The sequence below is a fragment of the Periplaneta americana genome, chromosome 17 (genome assembly GCF_040183065.1).
Source record: "Periplaneta americana isolate PAMFEO1 chromosome 17, P.americana_PAMFEO1_priV1, whole genome shotgun sequence".
NCBI classification, from domain to species: domain Eukaryota; kingdom Metazoa; phylum Arthropoda; class Insecta; order Blattodea; family Blattidae; genus Periplaneta; species Periplaneta americana.
Genome location: NC_091133.1, coordinates 82960 through 101214, shown reverse-complemented (window position 1 = coordinate 101214; position 18255 = coordinate 82960). Strand labels below are relative to the sequence as shown.

At 35.5% G+C, this 18255-nt stretch overlaps 1 protein-coding gene across 2 annotated transcripts in view; it reads left to right on the top strand.

Moving 5' to 3' along the window:
• LOC138693280 (zinc finger protein 678-like) overlaps positions 1-18255 on the top strand; it is a 58591-nt gene that overhangs the window by 34513 nt on the left and 5823 nt on the right. The window contains exons 1-4 of one of the 2 annotated variants that reach the window (XM_069817136.1): positions 5773-5829; positions 6593-6693; positions 12141-12278; positions 14342-14424. In XM_069817136.1, coding sequence (XP_069673237.1) covers positions 6598-6693; positions 12141-12278; positions 14342-14424 — 317 coding nt within the window. In that variant the 5' untranslated portion in view covers positions 5773-5829; positions 6593-6597. Of the gene's footprint in view, positions 1-5772; positions 5830-6592; positions 6694-12140; positions 12279-14341; positions 14425-18255 lie in introns of those variants that run through there. The other variant, XM_069817137.1, reaches the window with a different exon arrangement.

Genomic DNA, 18255 nt, shown 5'->3' with positions numbered 1-18255 from the left:
GTTTAACATTTTTTTCAATGCATATATATTTTTTTCTCGCGTTATGTGTGTGGTATTCTTAAATCATAGGTCTGCTATGTAGAACCCAGGCTGCAAAAAACACTGTAAAATTTTATGTAAATTGGTTGAGTAGTTTCCGAGAAAAATACACTTAATTGTGAAAAATATCAACTTATGGAAAACTGCATTTAAAAGAAAGAAGGATGTATGAATTACATGCACCGTTAAATTGCAAGAGGCTTTTTAAAGGGCTTATCTGCAAAACTACCCCCAAAATATTTATATTGTTTTACAGAGCAAGTTTTGTACTTTTTAATACAAAATAAAAAGTCGAAGTTTTGACACTTAATCACTACCTGGTTCCCTTAACGCCTATAGACGAGAATCCTTTCAAATCTGATATCTCTTGTAAGAATATTTGAAATTTGTTTTCTCACAGCGACGAAAATATTAGATAATGCGATGTCTGTGGAATGTGGTTTTCTCAGTCCTGTAAGGTAAAACATTGAGGACTAGTCCACAATAAACTAGGAACAAAAAATACGAGGACAGAAATAATGTTAAAGTACATACTTTGAAAGGTGAGCATTCATAATTAACGAGAAAATTGCAGGGAACGTGAAAGTTGACTCAACTCTGATGTCAGCATAGAGCTATTTCCTCGTCGTATGTTTTGTAGCAAGGAGGCCGTAATGTGATATCTTCTTCATCTATCGTGTCTAATACGTGTGTCTGACCAGATTACCACTTGAATTCTTAAAAAATTCTATGTTGTAAATTTGTTCGTGTCGTCAATACTCCAGGCTTGTCAGTCGTAATTCATATCCAGTCGGTTCTCGAGATCTGAAGTTTAGATGTTGCAAGAGTGTCTTGAGAAACACTTTTAAAGTCATAGATCGCAGATGGATGGTCAGTTATTTTATAAAACAATAATTACTTTTAATAGATGTAATGGTACTTGACATTTTTTGCCATTTTCACATTAAATCCCTTAGTCTTGAGGTAAAACCATAAGAACAATAACATCCAATTTTCTATACATCTTGATTACACAGCTTCAATAGCCAGTGGATAGAGATTCCTTTAATATGAACACGATAATAAATAAAATCTCTTCCTTTCCTTACTGTGAACGGTTTGGGAATTTCAGCTTTGTTTTCCTAATGGCTCCAGTGAGAGTTAGGTTTGAATCTAAGAGCTCCTCTTTAAAATTAGAGATAATACCAATACATATTTCGTCATGGTAATGCGTATTACCAAATGCATTTCAGTTATGTTCCATTGCAGTTGCGACCGTCGTTAATTAAATACCATTATATAATTTTTTCCTTATATTTTTTATGTATGTATTTATTTACACTGCAAGTGGCTAAGCATCCGGTGACAATGGTATACACAATATAAACAATACATAAAAAAAATGATAAGCAATACACAATAAATTTACAATACACAATACAATTGAATCGGTCGGAACTAAAAGGAATTAAGCCACTTTTGACAACTTTTCAGGAGAAGCGAAAAATATTCCACTAATAACACAAATATTATATTTTTATGTTATAGAAGACAAAAGAATATTTAAAAGTCTTAGTTCCTTCTTCCACCATTCGATGTGCATGACAGCAGTTGTTCAAATTGTTGCATAACCCAAAACTTCATATTTTGACTTAATTCCTTTTAGCTCCGACTGATTCAATTATACAATACACAGTACAATTTTATACACAATATAATTTAACACAATAATAATAAAACATAAATAAAATACCTAATTTTACATTACAACCTACATAATTATGTATAGGCCCTACATAAGTTTCAATAGTCTTTCACTTTATTCTCATCTCACTCACTGTAGTGGCTCTATGACGCATTTCACTGACACTTTAGCACACATTTCACTGACACTCTGTAACACATTTCACTGACACTATAGAACACATTTCATTGACGCTATAAATTATCACTTATCGGAACTATTCACTGCACTGTAAAACCATAACTTCACTGACTCACCTCGCTTCACTGATACAACAGTTCATATAAGTCAAATAATTACACCCTTATGCATACTGTACTTATAAACAGAACTACATTTAAACTAAACATTTCTAGTCTAAGGCCCTCTTACACGCTATTTTTAAATAATTTACAATTCAAACCAAGGAAATAACTCGTCAGGCTAAATAAATACATGTCACCTTAAAAATTAAATGTTAAATGTCACCTTAATTTTAATTTGCACTTGATACACAACTTTTAAAATTATTCTTGAAACTCCTTAAGGAAGGACAGCCCTCAAAGACCGCTGCAGGTAGGTCATTCCAATCATTTATAGTTCTATCTAAAAATGAGAATTTACCTACATCCGTAACCCAGAGATTCATTCTCACTCTCACATAACCCCGCCATCAGTTACTATCCTGAGCAAGATTAGCACAGTCTCTACCGTCATATCATAACTCCCTCAAATCTATTTTAATATTATTATCCTCCCGTCTTTGTCTCCGCCTCCCCAAAAGTCTTTTACCACACACTGCCTACCAACTAACACTCTATATACACCTCTGGATTCTCCCATACGTGCTACATGTTCTGTCCATCTCAAACGTCTGGATTTAATGTTTCCTAATTATATCAGGTGAAGAATACAATGCGTGGAGTTTTCCGTAATGTCACATCTCCATTCTCCTGTAACTTCATCCTTCTTAGCCCCAAATATTTTCTTAAGCACCTTATTCTCAAACACCCTTAACCTCTGTTCCTCTCTCAAAGTGAGAGTCCAAGTTTCATAACCATACAGAACAACTGGTAGGCCTAATATACTTGTTTTATAAATTCTAACTTTCAGGTTTTTGAGAGCAGACTGGATGACTAAAGCTTCTCAACCGAATAATAACACGCTTTTCCCATATTAATTTCCTTCCGAGTGTCATTTATATTTGTTAGGTTACTGTTGCTGCAAGCTGTTCGAATTTTGTACCTCTTGAAAGGATAAATTTTCAAAGTTTATATTTCATATCGTACAATATTCTGGTCACGAGACATAATCATATACTTTTTCTTTTTGGGATTTACTTCCAAACCTATCATGACTGACGCTTTACTTGCTTGAAGTAAAATTCCCGTGTTTACCCTAATCGTTTGTGGATTTTCTCCCAAGATATTCACGTCATCCGTATAGACAAGCAGCTTATGTAACCTGTTCCAATTCCAAACCCACTGTTGTCCTGGACTCACCTAATTGCATATTGTATGAATGTAGAAAGTAGTGTAACGAAAAATTTAGAATCCGAAACGCTACTTAAATAATTCTCAATCCATAACGTTTATCTCAACCATGGCGCTATAGGCCCCTGAGGTAACATAAAACGAAATCTGTTTCTAAACACAATTTTCACCGTGAATTCGAGATAATTCTCTTTTCCTTACCAGAATTATAATTGCGAATTATTATTTAATTTCAAATCTAAAATGAAAGCCATCCAATTTGTGAACGTAATGGATACAGGGAAAACATTTATTGCAATTCAGCTCTGATAATAGGTCTGATATACTTAAATATGCACTACTCCTGCGATATATCAGTATACTGACAGTGAACCACTCGCATAACTTAGGTTGTCACCAAAGGAAAGCCAACAGGCACTGGTGTGGTGTCTTCAACCTTTATCTCTGATTTGATATCGTAACTGTGGTCCATGCACACTGTGTTCATGTCAGACACTTCCAGATGAGATACATTCTATTCATACAGAAGAAAAACACATCGTGAATAATTTTATTACTAGCTATTTTAAAAATTATTTGATGTGAAACAGCCACATATCCGCGGTTCTGCGTGGCATCATTGGCTAACTTTCAACACAGACGACAAATTGCAGAAGAAAACTGAAGGCAGAATAGCAACAAGAGCTTAAAAGACACTTGAAATGAATAGTAATAGGGCAGGTGTTAGTTCTGTAAATAATTTACACAGGGTAATATCTGTACAAAGAATTTGACTTATTGGCTACTCTAGTAATAACTCTGATTGAGGTTCTGGCTGATATGTACATACATTATCAGCTAGTATAGTCGGACCATCGGATGTGTTCCCTCGTAAGATATGCGAACAGAACCCTAATTCCTTCTCAGCCTCGGTAATTCATTTCTCTCCCCCACTACTCACAATTTTGAGCCTTCTTATGGGACAGTTTATTTCCACTTGCAGTCCAGTGTTGTCAACTGAAGGTGAATACTGTAGCACGGAGTGGTGAAAAAAAAATATTAAGCAAGTAATAGCATTTTTCGATTAAGATAAACACACAGGTCAATATCTGTTTCCTATCAATCGGGCAACGAAAAGAGCAGCTGCGATCACAGGTGGGGCTTATTTTATTTCAATTGATTGCCTATTAAAATTATTAAACTAATTCTGATATAATACAACATTCTTATGTAATTTATATGGGCAGATCAGAACGCCTAATAAAGTAAATCAGGAGAGCGAGATTCTGTGCAGGAGATGAAAAGCTAGAATCACCAGGGAAGAACAGACCAAGGGAAACTTTAATTCTAGTAGATGATATGGACCGATGTATTTTAAGAAGAAAGATGCAAGAATTTTTATACTATGCAGAAAGAAGTTCCGACTTTGAAGAAATTATTCAAGGTTGCGAGAGGAGCAATAAATTTCCAAGATGGAGAGAAACGTTACGGATTAATAGAAGAGGTAGTAGCAAGATTTGTTATCAACTTGGGTGAAGATAGTAGCAGTAGCAGCAGCAACAGCAGGAATAGTAATAAGATTCAGGTATGTCCGGAATATGCCTCTGTAATTTCATGCATAATACAAGTATTGGGCTTTTGTAAATATGTAAATTATTTTCATAAGCATTAATTAGAACTCAAGTATTTTATCAGTATGTTATGTTATAAAGTATGTAAATAAGATCGTTGCATGTAGTACCTGTCTTCGCCATAGCCGGTCCCTAGCCCGGATGAGAAACGAGTGTACATGACTATGTGTTCATTCATTCCTACAGTTTTATAATTTTACTAGAACTTCAAGATCACGTTCCAAACCGAATAAAATAAGATAATGAGGTGAAGGAGAAGTAGGCTTATTTATGAAGAAAATATTTCTCTTTAAAAATTAAATAAATTCCCTTCACGTAATTTCCATTTAACAAACAATTAATATCCACTGTAATCATATAATTATCTCCAAATAATCGCAGAAGTCAATCAGCGTCATTGGACCTACTTAAATTAAATTATAAGTAATAATTAACCTCACATTATTAGTAAACAATATTCAAGAGACATGACATTGTTTGATGGAAGTTTGTCAATGTCCCTATTCTGCAAGGATCGTGGCCTGGTCTTTGACGTGGTGGGAGGAAAGCTGGTGGAATGGAGTGAGTAGAGACGTTAACTTTTCCAAGAACGACGACAGCGCTGAAGGTGCACAGATCTCGCGGAACTGGCAACCATACCCCATTATCTCCTGCCTAGTAGCTTCATAACTGGTATCTTTTGGTATCATCTGTGAGGTTCTGACCTGTCTTCGGACAGTTGACCAACTTTAAGTTGCGCGCAGCATGGAAAAGTAGGGGGCAGCAAGTTCGGCAGCCGCTACTTTTCGGGTTGCACCGTTGTTCACACGTCGCAGTACGAGAGTTGCGCAGTTTTTTGTACTGCAGCGCTGCAAAAGTAGCGACGTGTGATCGTACCTTTATGCAGCGTCATACGCGTCATTGTCCTCTCTTTCACGGCCCATTTGATTCTCGCGCTTGGCCGTCGCCTTGGCAATCTGTTTGTGATTAGCTGGTAGAAATTTCGGTAGGACAAGTGTTTCATTGTTGAAGAGGTAGATAGTAATTCTTTACATTTAAGATATAATAAAGATACAAGTGTATTATGTTATAAGTAAGCGTATGATAATGGATAACCTAGCAGGCAATGACTAATTCACTATTTGGAATATCAGTTCATTTGTGGGTGTTAAATCTTTAAAATAGTCATACACTGGAAATAGGCTATTTATGACCCATACTTACACTGCTGAAAATGTTTCCTCCACATTGAAGTAACATGTTGCGAGAACTGAACAATGGCGGAATTATAATATGTATTTTGAGAAAACAGTTTTCTCCTGGAGATGAATTCAATAGAAGTGGGTAAATAACGGAATCCCTAGTGACTGAGAAAGTAAGCATACTGTGGTCTATTTTTGGTTAGCCTGATCCTAATCTTTATACCAATAGGTCAAGATGAAATGCTCATATTTATGTAAGAATCCGTGTGCGCTACTGTATACATTAGATTCTATAAATATTGCAGTTATAGTTTTTTTTTAGGCCTACGTTCGTTTTCCTATCGTTCATTATAATCTTATATTATGTAATACCGAACTTTAACTACCGAATCCTTAGCACTGAAAGTTGAAACCATTGTTTAGGCGATAGGTGCACTTATAAGCTATATCTTGTCGTTTCTTCTTTCGAGTGAGTGCGATTGAATTAGATTGTTGTAACTTGTAGTAAGTGTTTCTCAGCAGTTCAGTTACCGTAATCTTTGTCAGTTACATAACCTCTTCTTTCAGTTGTGATGGATATGATCAAGATGGAGGCTGAGGATGATCCTTTCGGCTCTCTACCACGTGATGATAAATACAAAGTGGAACAGTATAAGGCTTTATCAGAGGTAAATGCATGCCTTTCCACGTATTTTCTTTAGGTATTTGTTGAACAGTGTCAGAAAAGCATTCATTTCACCCTTTATTATTCAGTTGGCTACATTAGCGTCCCACTCCATAGCTGTGTTGTATAATGCGTCGTGATTTGGTCTGGCATTATGAAACGTGCGTCGTTCCGCTTTCGTCAAGGGAAGAAATTTTCAGACCATGTTCAGCTGGTCTGTGTTTCTGTGCTAACACTGGACAAGATATTCGTTTTATAGGTAATTTGTCCATGCAAATACTTTTGACTTCAATCTGTTTATATATTTCTAATTTTGCTTTATGTGGCATACCATTTTTGGCCGGATTTTATTCAAAGGATTTAATTTTGGAAATAGTATCTTTGAGACATGTAAATATTTTTGGATTTTTTTGTTTTATTTTTCTACGGGTTTAACTGTTTGTTATTCTTTTCGTTTATTTTGAAAGATGATTGAGTAATACAGAGCCATAGTTATTAAATTAATCCGCCTTGAAAACTCAAGGGCTCAATGTACTTCCCACATAATAAGCTGAGTTCTTACATCTCTGCTTAGGTTAAGTGGACTTGAATACAACTGTAAGCTGGTACTTCTTCGCTCTGGTATTTACTTAGCTTTTCGTATTATTACCACAGTTACTATATACAGTCACGAAGCTTGAGTTTTGAGGGTGCTAGAAACAATAGACTGTGACAGTACTATTTTGCATTGCCTGTAATTAGGCGATATTAGCGATTCTAGTGGTGAGCAACTAACTAATTTTTGTATATTTACTACGTATTGAGCTTCGCGACTGTAATACTAGACTGTGTTATTACTACTATTGTACTACAGTAGTTACAATGAAGTCCAGAGTTGTTCGGCTCATTTACTGCCGTGTCATTCTAATGTTCTATAAACCATAGTATAATTGTTCATACTAATACGATTAATAAGTTCAGAAATACAAATTATGTTGAGTCAATAATCACCGGTAATTTCCTATAAGACGGGCAAAATTCAACATGGCTGACGAAAACTATTAGAGATGGGTAAAAAATAACACAACAGTTATTTTGGAACTGTTCCGGTCTCGGAACTGTTGCAAAAATGAACAGTAGATCGGAACCTCTTGTTCCGAAATAACAGTGTTCCGACTCCGAGCTGCTCACTTGCCCAGCTGTTGCGGGCTCGCAGTACCGCGTTGCACAAGGCATGTTCCGACTCCGAGATAACAGTCGGAACGTCGGAGCTTGTTCCGATGAACCAACGACAGCAGCAGTTACACTGTTCTCGTTGTTCTTTATGTTGTACTTGGAACTTCGTTGGATGAAGTTGGTATTTGAAACTCTCACGTGGTTGGAGGGGGGCGCATGGAAATTGAAATCCTTGCGGTGGCGCGAACTTTAATATCAACATTTGTAAGACTGGCCAATCATCTGTCTTGTTATAGTAAGTATTTAATAATCTGTAATATTCATTCCCGCTTTATGGTTTATTTCACCATTAGTTGACTAATTCTGTTTTATAAACATTCTACAAAGTCATAAAGTACGTATACTATTATTAATTCATTGATCAGTTGATTCTATACAAAGGTTAAAGTCGTAAATAGTAATGAGTGGTTTAGTTACAATGTCTGTATGTCGTTTGTTGAGGTTAAGTCTGACAAGCACAAGTTTTTGTGCTATCTTCTCTGTTATCAAAGAACGACAAAAATGTTGTAGCATTATTTGTTGGAAACTACCCATATAAGTACTGATTTGGAGAGCGATGTTTAATGCGAAGTTTAAATTACACTTTGGTAAAGATGCGATTCCAACATTTTACTAACCCACTGCGGGGTTTCCAGGTTTCTGTACTGCCAATATATATCTTTTTTATTTATGAAATTGTAATATTTATTATTATTATTATTATTATTATTATTATTATTATTATTATTATTATTATTATTATAACTGTGCATTAAGAAAAGTAAAAATAAAAATTAATGATTTGTTTTTTTTTATTATGTAAGAGAGAGAACAGAAATTACATACCATATGTTTTAAATGTTATGTTATTTTTTTAGTTGGCTACCATGTCTTTATAACTTTATGTACGAAAACAAAGTGTTGTATTCTGTCCTTGTAGTCAACAGCTGTGTAATTACTAACATTAAGCTTTTGAGTTCTGTCCGCATGCACAGCAATTTTCCAAAATCGATTCGAATGTGCATTGCAGTGCCATCTATAGATAAGAATGTGTACTATGTCATGCCTATGAGTGCTCCAGTGTTTGCTGCATGGTGTTATTTGTCTATGGTGAAGAGGGAGGGTACTGTACCGTTCGTTTGAACGACTCAACGACTCCGACTCATCACCACTGGTGACTGTTATTTGGAACATAGTATTTTTTCGGAACCGGAACCGTCGGAACTGTTCCGGGAAAAGAACAACTTCGCCCATCACTAAAAACTATCAACAACGATCTGCCAACTATGAAGTTCAAATGCCACCAAACATCACAAAATCAAAGATGGAAACTCAAACATATATTCATATTATTAAGGAAGAAGAAGCCCTTAAAAAAAAAATGAAAATGTTTAATTTTCAATCTTTGAATTTTTTTTTTTTTTGTTAGCATTCGAACTTCATAGTGGGCTGTACTTTTCTGTCAGTTTTGATCCACACTTTACTCCAAAATATCACTAAAATATATAACAAAACATAATAATTTATCATCTTACGAAACTAAATTCAATTCTCATTGACGTCTTCAACGACAACCACTTCACTTCTAGTATATGACACAGGCTTCAAGGCAATCTAAACTTAAACTATGCAGGCAACAAAGAACTAAACCAACAATTTGTCGTACAGTCAACTTCGCATAATTATACCATGTATTTACACAAAATGAAATTCTCTTCGAACACTTATTACACCTTAACTTATTCGGAATATTATGTAAATAATTCCTTTAAAACGACAGTCTTCGACACAATTCTTATTCACCAGCGAAAGAAGTGAACCAAAATCGACACAAAATTTAATACTCTGTTCTATGTTCACACATCTTTCACAAAAATATCTTAAAATGACAAACTTTCAATAGCTTTAGCCATCAGACACAATATAACATCACGTCACGCGAAACAACCAAGAACAACTGACATCATTACCCATTAAAAATTCTAGAATAATTGGCAACTATAACCAATTAAATCGAAAATCACGGCGACAACCACTTCACTTCCAGTATATGAAATAGGCTTCAAGGCAATCTAAACTTAAATCATGCAGGCAGAAAAGAACTAAACCAACACTTTGCCGTACAGTCAACTTCGCGTAATTAAACCATGTATTTACACAAAATGACATTTTCTTCGAACACTTATTACACCTTAACTTATATGGAAAATTCAGTAAATAATTCCTTGAAACCACAGAAACACAGTTTTCTCCTCATCAATTGTCACAATTCTTATTCACCAGCGAAAGAACTAAACCATAATCGACACAAATATAATACTCTGTTTATATACACACATCTGTCACGAAGATCATAAATGACAAACTTTCAAAAGCTTCAGTATCAGACACAATATAACACCACTCACGTCAAACAACCAAGAACTGACAAAGTCATTACCTATTCAAAATTACGAAAATTCTAAAGAAATGACAACTATAACTAATCAAATCGAAAGCAAATCACGAAAATCATTAAATGACAAACTTTCAATAGCTTTAGCCATCAGACACAACACAGGCTAACACCACACACGTCAAACATCAAAGAACAACTGACGTCATTACCCATTCAAAATTACGAAAATTCTAAGTCAAATCACAATTATAACCAATCAAATCCAAAGAAAATCACGACGGGACCTAGTATAAAAACCTAGAACTAACATATGAAAGTCGCTAAATATTACTAACATTTAACTCTAAAATAAAAAAGTTGGCAATACTTACTACATTCAACCAGGTGCCCGTCTTATATGAAATTACCTAATTACCTATATAGACTTTGAGTAAAATATCATCAGTTCTGTTTGTCATTTCTGTGTGAAACAGATCAACTTTGGATGTCATGTCAGCAAAATTTTGCTCTGTATTTGTTAATACAAGTATCCCATAACATGTTGTTTTGAATTACAATTTTTTGTTTGGTCAACTGTCCAAAGACAGGATGAACATCACAAGTGCTACCAAAAAGGCACCACGTATGTGGAAACTAGGCCAGAAGATAATGGAGCAGAGTAGCTTTTCCTTATTCTTTCCATTGCATCCATCGCCAATTAGCTACATAGGCTATTACTAAGGCTAGAATTTTGATGAAATTGCATCTTTTTTCTAGTAAGCCAGAAACATAACTGCTTTAGTATTTATATGTTATGTGATGAACTGAGTGTTTTAAGACATATTTGTGAGGACATTTTTTGCATTTTTTGCCTGTTTCAACTCACAAGAGCATTTTTTTTTGTTTTATTCGGTCATGTTTTAGGCATTTTCATTTAATTTTGACTATAAATCTCCATTATTAATGTAAAATAATGTTTATTTCCTTTGATATTTTCTTTACATACTTTGCCCATTAATACCTATTATTTTGTATAATATTTTAATCGTTTTTCTACACAAATATTGCCATTTTAACGTAGTACACCCCATGTAATGGATCAGTCCAACCACCCTTTCAATATAGACCTGCTAATTCCGGATAAGAGTGGCCTTATGGTAGACTACATGGAAACTAAAGGTAAAGTAAATCCATGGCGCTACAGCCCATGAAGGGCCAAGATCGACCAGCTGACTTCTGACCTCACGTCCACATGCCGACACAGGGGTGAACGATCATGTATGGAAACTACATCAGGTAAAATAATTAATTAAAGTGTACTACTTAGAAAAAATTATGTAACATTTATTTTAATTACTAGTCTAAATATTAAGTAGTACAAAACCTCTTTTCCTACTAAGCCAATTATGTAAGATCAATTTTTAGGGTATTTTGAGAGCATTTTTAAAAGATTTTTTAGGACATTTTTTCATGATTTATAGGTCATCAAAATCCTAGCCCTAGCTATTACACTAGTCACACTTCAGATGCATACAAACAGTTGTTCTTCCTCTGACACATATCGTCAAGTGAGATGTACTGCCTGATAATAGATGTACATATCAGCCAGAATCTGAATCAGATGTATTTCTAAAGTATAAGTCAATTTTTGGTATAGATATTACCCTGTGTAAATTATTTACAGAACTAAAACCTCCCCTATTGTTATTCATTGCTGTCCTTCAAGCTCTTTTTCCTAATCTGTCTAAAGTTTTCTTCTACAATTTTTACCTGTGTTGAAAGTCAATGACTGCTCGGAAAAGCAGATTTACAGCTGTTGCACATGAAATAATTTTTAAAATACCTAATAAAATTATTCACAATGTCTTTTTCTTCTGTAGGAAGGGAATGTATCGCATCTGGAAGTGTTTGACATGAAGGCAGAATGCGTGGACGAGAGTTACGATATCAAATCGGAGATAAAAGTTGAAGAGACACCAGTGCCTATTAGCTTTCCTATGGTGAAAACTGAAGTTGATGTAAGTGGTTCACTGTCAGTATATACATATATCAGTAATGCATTTGTAAGTATTTCAGATCTGTTAACAGTCTCGATTCATATTAACTGTTTTCCCTGTATCCATTACATGCACAAATTGGATTGCTTTCATTTTAGATTTCAAATAAAACAATAATTCGCAATTGTATTTCTGGTAAGGAACAGAGAATTAGCTCGAATACACGGGAAAAGTTGTGTCTGGAAACAGATTTCGTTTTAAGTTTACAAAATTATTTGTTTTATTGTCAATGGTCTAGCGTTTACTATGCTAGACATTGAATGGTTAGTACAAACAGATGTAAAGACAATATTCACAGAAGTTTTTGAAGTCCTATAACTTTGTTAAGAAGTAAGTTTACAAAAAAAAATAATAATAATAATACATATAATAATAATAATAGTAATAATAAATATAATAATAATATTATTAATAATAATAATAATAATAATAATAATAATAATAATAATAATAATAATAAAAGTAACAGTAATAATATTAACGTAATAATGTCGCAACTTTCTTCACAGTGCGTGTTCCATATTCAGACTTTTTATAATGTTTTGGACTCTCAGTTATAAGTTATAAAATCGTCATTTACATCGTTTCCTACTGAATTCGATATCCATAACCGTCCTTGTCTGTCACGAAACCCGTGTTTTCAATTGTTTTACAAGCTTGCACAATGACGAGAGATTCCAGGTTCCATACTTCAATTCATTTGAGGTTATGAATATTCTCAATTCGCAGCAGCAATCTGTATTACAAATTAATTTGCAAGCGTGGTGACAAAACCTTTATTTTCTGCTATCAGATGTCAAAAGGAGAAGTCGTGTTAGAGTCTGCATCTAGAACTAATACAAGTGTGAACAGCGAAATATATTTACGTTTCAATGTATAACTTATTTACTGCATATTTATTTCAGATATTCTTTCAAACTCTGTTTACGTTTTTTTCAGTTATTTATACATGACATAGGACATTTTTTCATGGTTTAAACCTGATTTCAGTGCCTCACAATTAAGCAAATATCCTGAATTGAAGGCAGGATGTATGAAAGACGTAAATCAAATCAATTCGGTGGTACGAATTTTGGATTTTGTGTAAAAGTCATTGCAGCCTTTACGAAAAGCTAGATTGGAGTTGCTAGCTTTTAATAGTGAGGTGCCTGACATAGGAAACCAATGAACTACAGTGAAACCTCTCATTTACGGACATCGAAGGGACGTAACAATCTGTCCGCATCTGGGAGGTGTCCTTTATTGGGAGGGAGGCTCCCCAATCTAACAGTAAATTTATAATATGCATTATGCATCCCTTCACGCTTTAAATGAAATGTATTACTCTAATTTAATTCTAAATACAGTGTACTGTACTACAGTAAATTCTTAGCAACTTTGAACTACATTAGATATGACCGAAAAAGGAAAATACAGTACTGTGCCATGCAATTTTATTCTAGGACTACAGTTATGCAGTACTGTAATTAACAGTTTTCAAATTAACCTTTACGTTCAGGTGCCATGTCTCTCGAAACAGAACAACTGATTGAAGTGAAGAGAATAATCCTGTTAACCTATCGTGTGTCGAATATCATTTCACGATCGCTGTAAGTTTGGACCCATCAGACAGGTTAAATATTATGATTTGGTTTATCCACCTGCTCCCAGATAACAAGGGGTAGCCGACTGGGCTAGTGGTAGCCTACAAGACCCTTGTTGTCTTCCTTCATGTTAAAGAATTTCTGTACAGTTCTCAAAACTAAATATCCCATTTTTGTAATACATTAGGTCTTGAAATCGAAGTTATGTCCGCAGTCAGGAGGTAAAGCAAGCTTTAGGACTGTGAAACAATTGTCCGTGTTCGTGTCTGAGAGTGTCCATAAACGAGAGCTTAATTTATCATTATTTCTATATTATTTCAGTTGAGACATAAAAATCTGTCCGTATATGAGGAGTGTTCGTATTTTGGGGGTGTCCGTAAGGAGAGGTTGCACTGTATATGGTCAGTTAAAGCTCTCTTCATTATTTACTCACTTTTCCAGGAAGATTTGTTGGATGTGGACAGAGTTCATCAGGAACTGAAAGTGGAAGCATCTTCAGAAGAGGATGAAGTGTTGACTGAGAGGTGAGTGTACTGTGCTGCTTTTGTTTCTTATATTCTTTCAGAACTTCATTTAATGGCGACGTAGGATATAAATATTATAGTGCTTAATACTGTTTTTATTTAGTATATTTGTGTGATTGTTGTTATATAAGACTCAATATGTCTTGGTACTAAAATGACAAGATTTACTACAACGATCACTACCATGAAAAGCAACACACAACAACTCGTACTATATCTGCTGCTTTATTATTCTGCTGTCCTTCGAGAACCATGATCTCTTTTGGGGTACAATCACGTCACTACTTTGTTTGGTAACATTTCTACTGCGGCTATAATCCCTGTGCATTGTCCTAGTTAGCTGTTTTGGTGCTGTTCAATTCGAGTGCTGCGAAAGTTGCGACAAATTTAGTTGGTCTGTACTTCTGTACATAAAGGTTGCTTTACTTTTGCAGTGGCAGCTAGCTGCAGCTTTTCTTCTCTGTATTTATACTTCACTACAAATTTAGATTGTGTTCCCTGTCAGATTTTCATGTTATGAAATGCAGGAAAATACATCTTAAATAGCTGTTATTTTTATTATGAAACAAAGAACTAAATTTTGAACTATCAGGATGCTTCCAGGTTATAATGTCCATAACAAAATGTCCACAAGTATAAAAGGTCCACAAGAAAATGTCCATAAACTAAATACAGTAGCGTGCAAATTAATCCGAACATGACATATTTTTACATTTTCTGTTATTGTTGGCCTCATAGCTGCTCATACTGCTTTAATTGACACCTGTAGTACGTGTAATTCCATTGTTGAAGGTCTGTCATTATTTTTTTTATAATATGTGACATTCTGCCTGTCGTTTTGTACTTATAAGCATTTCAGTTGTGTTGAAAACTTAATACAGCAATCCTGTGTACATTCTGTCGTCTTCACAAATAGATACAACTCCACGAAAACGGTCTAAAATTATAACATTAGCAGAGCATTCTTCTATGACACAGAGGCAAATTGCTGCAGAATGTCACATCGGTTTGGCTACTGTTAATTCGATCATAAAACGACACAGGGAGACTGGATCGATCACACCCCAGAAAAAAGGAAACTGTGGCCGGAAAAGGAAGACTTCACCTGCAGATGATCGTCAGGAAAAGTAAATTAAATCCTAGACTAACTGCTGTCGACTTAACCCGCGAGTTAATGGTTACCACTGGGGCGAATATTCACGTCACAACAGTGCGGCGTAGGCTTTTGGAAGCTGGATGAAGGGCTCGTAAGCCTATTAAGAAGCAACTGCTAACCCCTGTTATGTGCAAAAAAAACGCTTAATGTGGGCAAAAGTACATCATCACTGGACAGTGAATGACTGGAAGAATGTACTTTTTTCCGATGAGTCTCATTTTGAGGTCCACGGCCACCGTGTTTCTTACATACAGAAAGGATCCGAAAAAGTAACAGCAGCTCATCTACAACAAGCACCCAAATACCGCCCTAAAGTAATGTTTTGGGGTTGTTTTACACATGAAGGGTCTGGAGCATTAATACCTATCAAGGGAATGATGAATTCTGACAAATATATTCACTTATTGGAAACCAGAATCGTACCCCAGCTGCAAAAATCATTTCCGGATGGCAGAGGTGTGTTCCAACAAGTCCTGGCACCATGCCATACGTCTCGAAAAACTACAGAATTCTTCAACAAGAAGAATATTCAGGTACTCCCTTGGCCAGGCAACTCACCCGACATCAACCCCATTGAGAACTTGTGGTCAATTTGCAAAAGAAGAATGCAAAAAATGGATTGTTCTACAAAGGAGAAGGTGATTTCTGCCCTCATTGGTGTATGGTTTCGCAATGAAGAAATGAAGAATATTTGTGGGAAATTAATGGAATCCATGCCAAATCGTCTCAGAGCTGTTATTAGGAACAAGGGAGGCCACATAGATTACTGAGGTATGTCTTTTATCCCGTTTGAGTGTTTTTGCATAAGTAATTACGTTGTTCGGATTAATTTGCACGCTACTGTAGTCCAACATTTAAAGTCGTACAAAAGGTCCATCTTACGAAATCAATTCTTTCAGCTTTTCACACTCCATTGGATTGTTTGAGGTTTTGTATTTCCTTTAGTGTATTGCCTAACTGCAACTAAGACTGAAAATAGTTACCGCACTATTTATAATGAGATAAATTATTCAGCACATTTAAATCTCACTTGCAATCCTACCTATACAATGTGTGATTTTGAAATCTCCAATATGAATGCTTGTCGACATAGGCATAGTGAATGGGTGTATTTTTCACTTCAATCAAGCAATACGGAGAAATGTAGTCAACAGGGGTCTGAGGCCACAATATTTGGATATTGAGAACCCTGAAGTAAGAAACCAAATACAGAAAATTATGGGACTGTCATTTATTCCGCTAAATAACTTTCAATTTGTTTGGGATTTTTTTAATTGAAAGATTTGTGAACGATGTCTTGGACTTAGCATATTACATTGAAATTACATTTATTGCTGGTCATCGGCAAGAGGGCGAAGGCAAGCAGTTCCTCATAGATTTTCTCCTGAGACATGGAACGTCTATGAATTAGTAATTAATGGCAGACAGCGTACGAATAGTATGGTTGAAGGATACCACTCTTAATTCCAATGACTTGTGGTGGAACATCACGTGACCATTTCGCGATTCATTAGCCATTTGCAACAACAGAATCGGAAACAGACCATTTAGTGAGTCAGGTCCTTGGTGGGGATACAAATATTAAGTGGCCAGTAAATAAACGGTAGCCTATATCAATAATCAAACGAGAATTTTCAACATTGGCGGTAATTATCAAGGTTAGAAAGATAGGAATTTAATTTTTCAACATAATTGAAATGATAATAAATTTCTCGGCACATTCCTTGCAGTTTTCCTTGTCGGACATTTTAGGGAAATGGACGAGTTTATTTGTGGACATTTTAAAACGTAGGACATTTTTAAGAAGAGGACCTGCTGCCAGTGGACCTTTTCAGGTACAGACAGTTGTATGGCATGGACGAATTTTCTATATCGACATTTCTAAACGTTGGACATTTTCGTGGAGAGGACCTATTCCAAAGTGGACCGTATCTCACTTAACCATCAGGATAGGATAGGATAGCTAGCTGGACCATTTCGTCTCAAATATATCTGAAATAACTGTTTTTTATAATTAACAATATCTTCAATTATATTATTATGATGTACCGAACTATAGATGATACTTCCGTGCAAATATCCTGCGTCATCATATCATGAAAGATCAGTGGAACGGAGAAAAATTCTCTCTGGGACCGGGCTTTGAATCCGGGTTTTCAGCTCTACGTGCTGATGCTTATCCACTAAGCCACTCTGGATTCCCATCCCGATGTCGAATCGAATCCTCTCAGTTTAAGTTCACCTCTTGGGTTCCCTCTAGTGGACTACCCTCATGCACTGCGTCATAGTTGTATGACAGTGGTACAATGTCCACACATGTGCAGAGGTGCACTCGTTACGAGTGACTAAGTGGCCGGCATCCGAAGGAATAAACGCCATCTTAAATAACTAAGTGATTATTCACATATCATATAGGGTAGGGTCCACACCTGTGGAGTAACGGTCAGCGCGTCTGGCCGCGAAACCAGGAGCCCGGGTTCGATTCCCGGTCTGGGCAAGTTACCTGGTTGAGGTTTTTTCTGGGGTTTTCCCAGCAAATGCTGTTTAACTTTTGGTGCTGGACCCCAGACTCATTTCACTGGCATTATCATCTTCACCTCATTCAGACGCTAAATAACCTGAGATGTTGATAAAGTGTCGTAAAATAACCTACTATAGGGTAGGCCAGTAGAGGG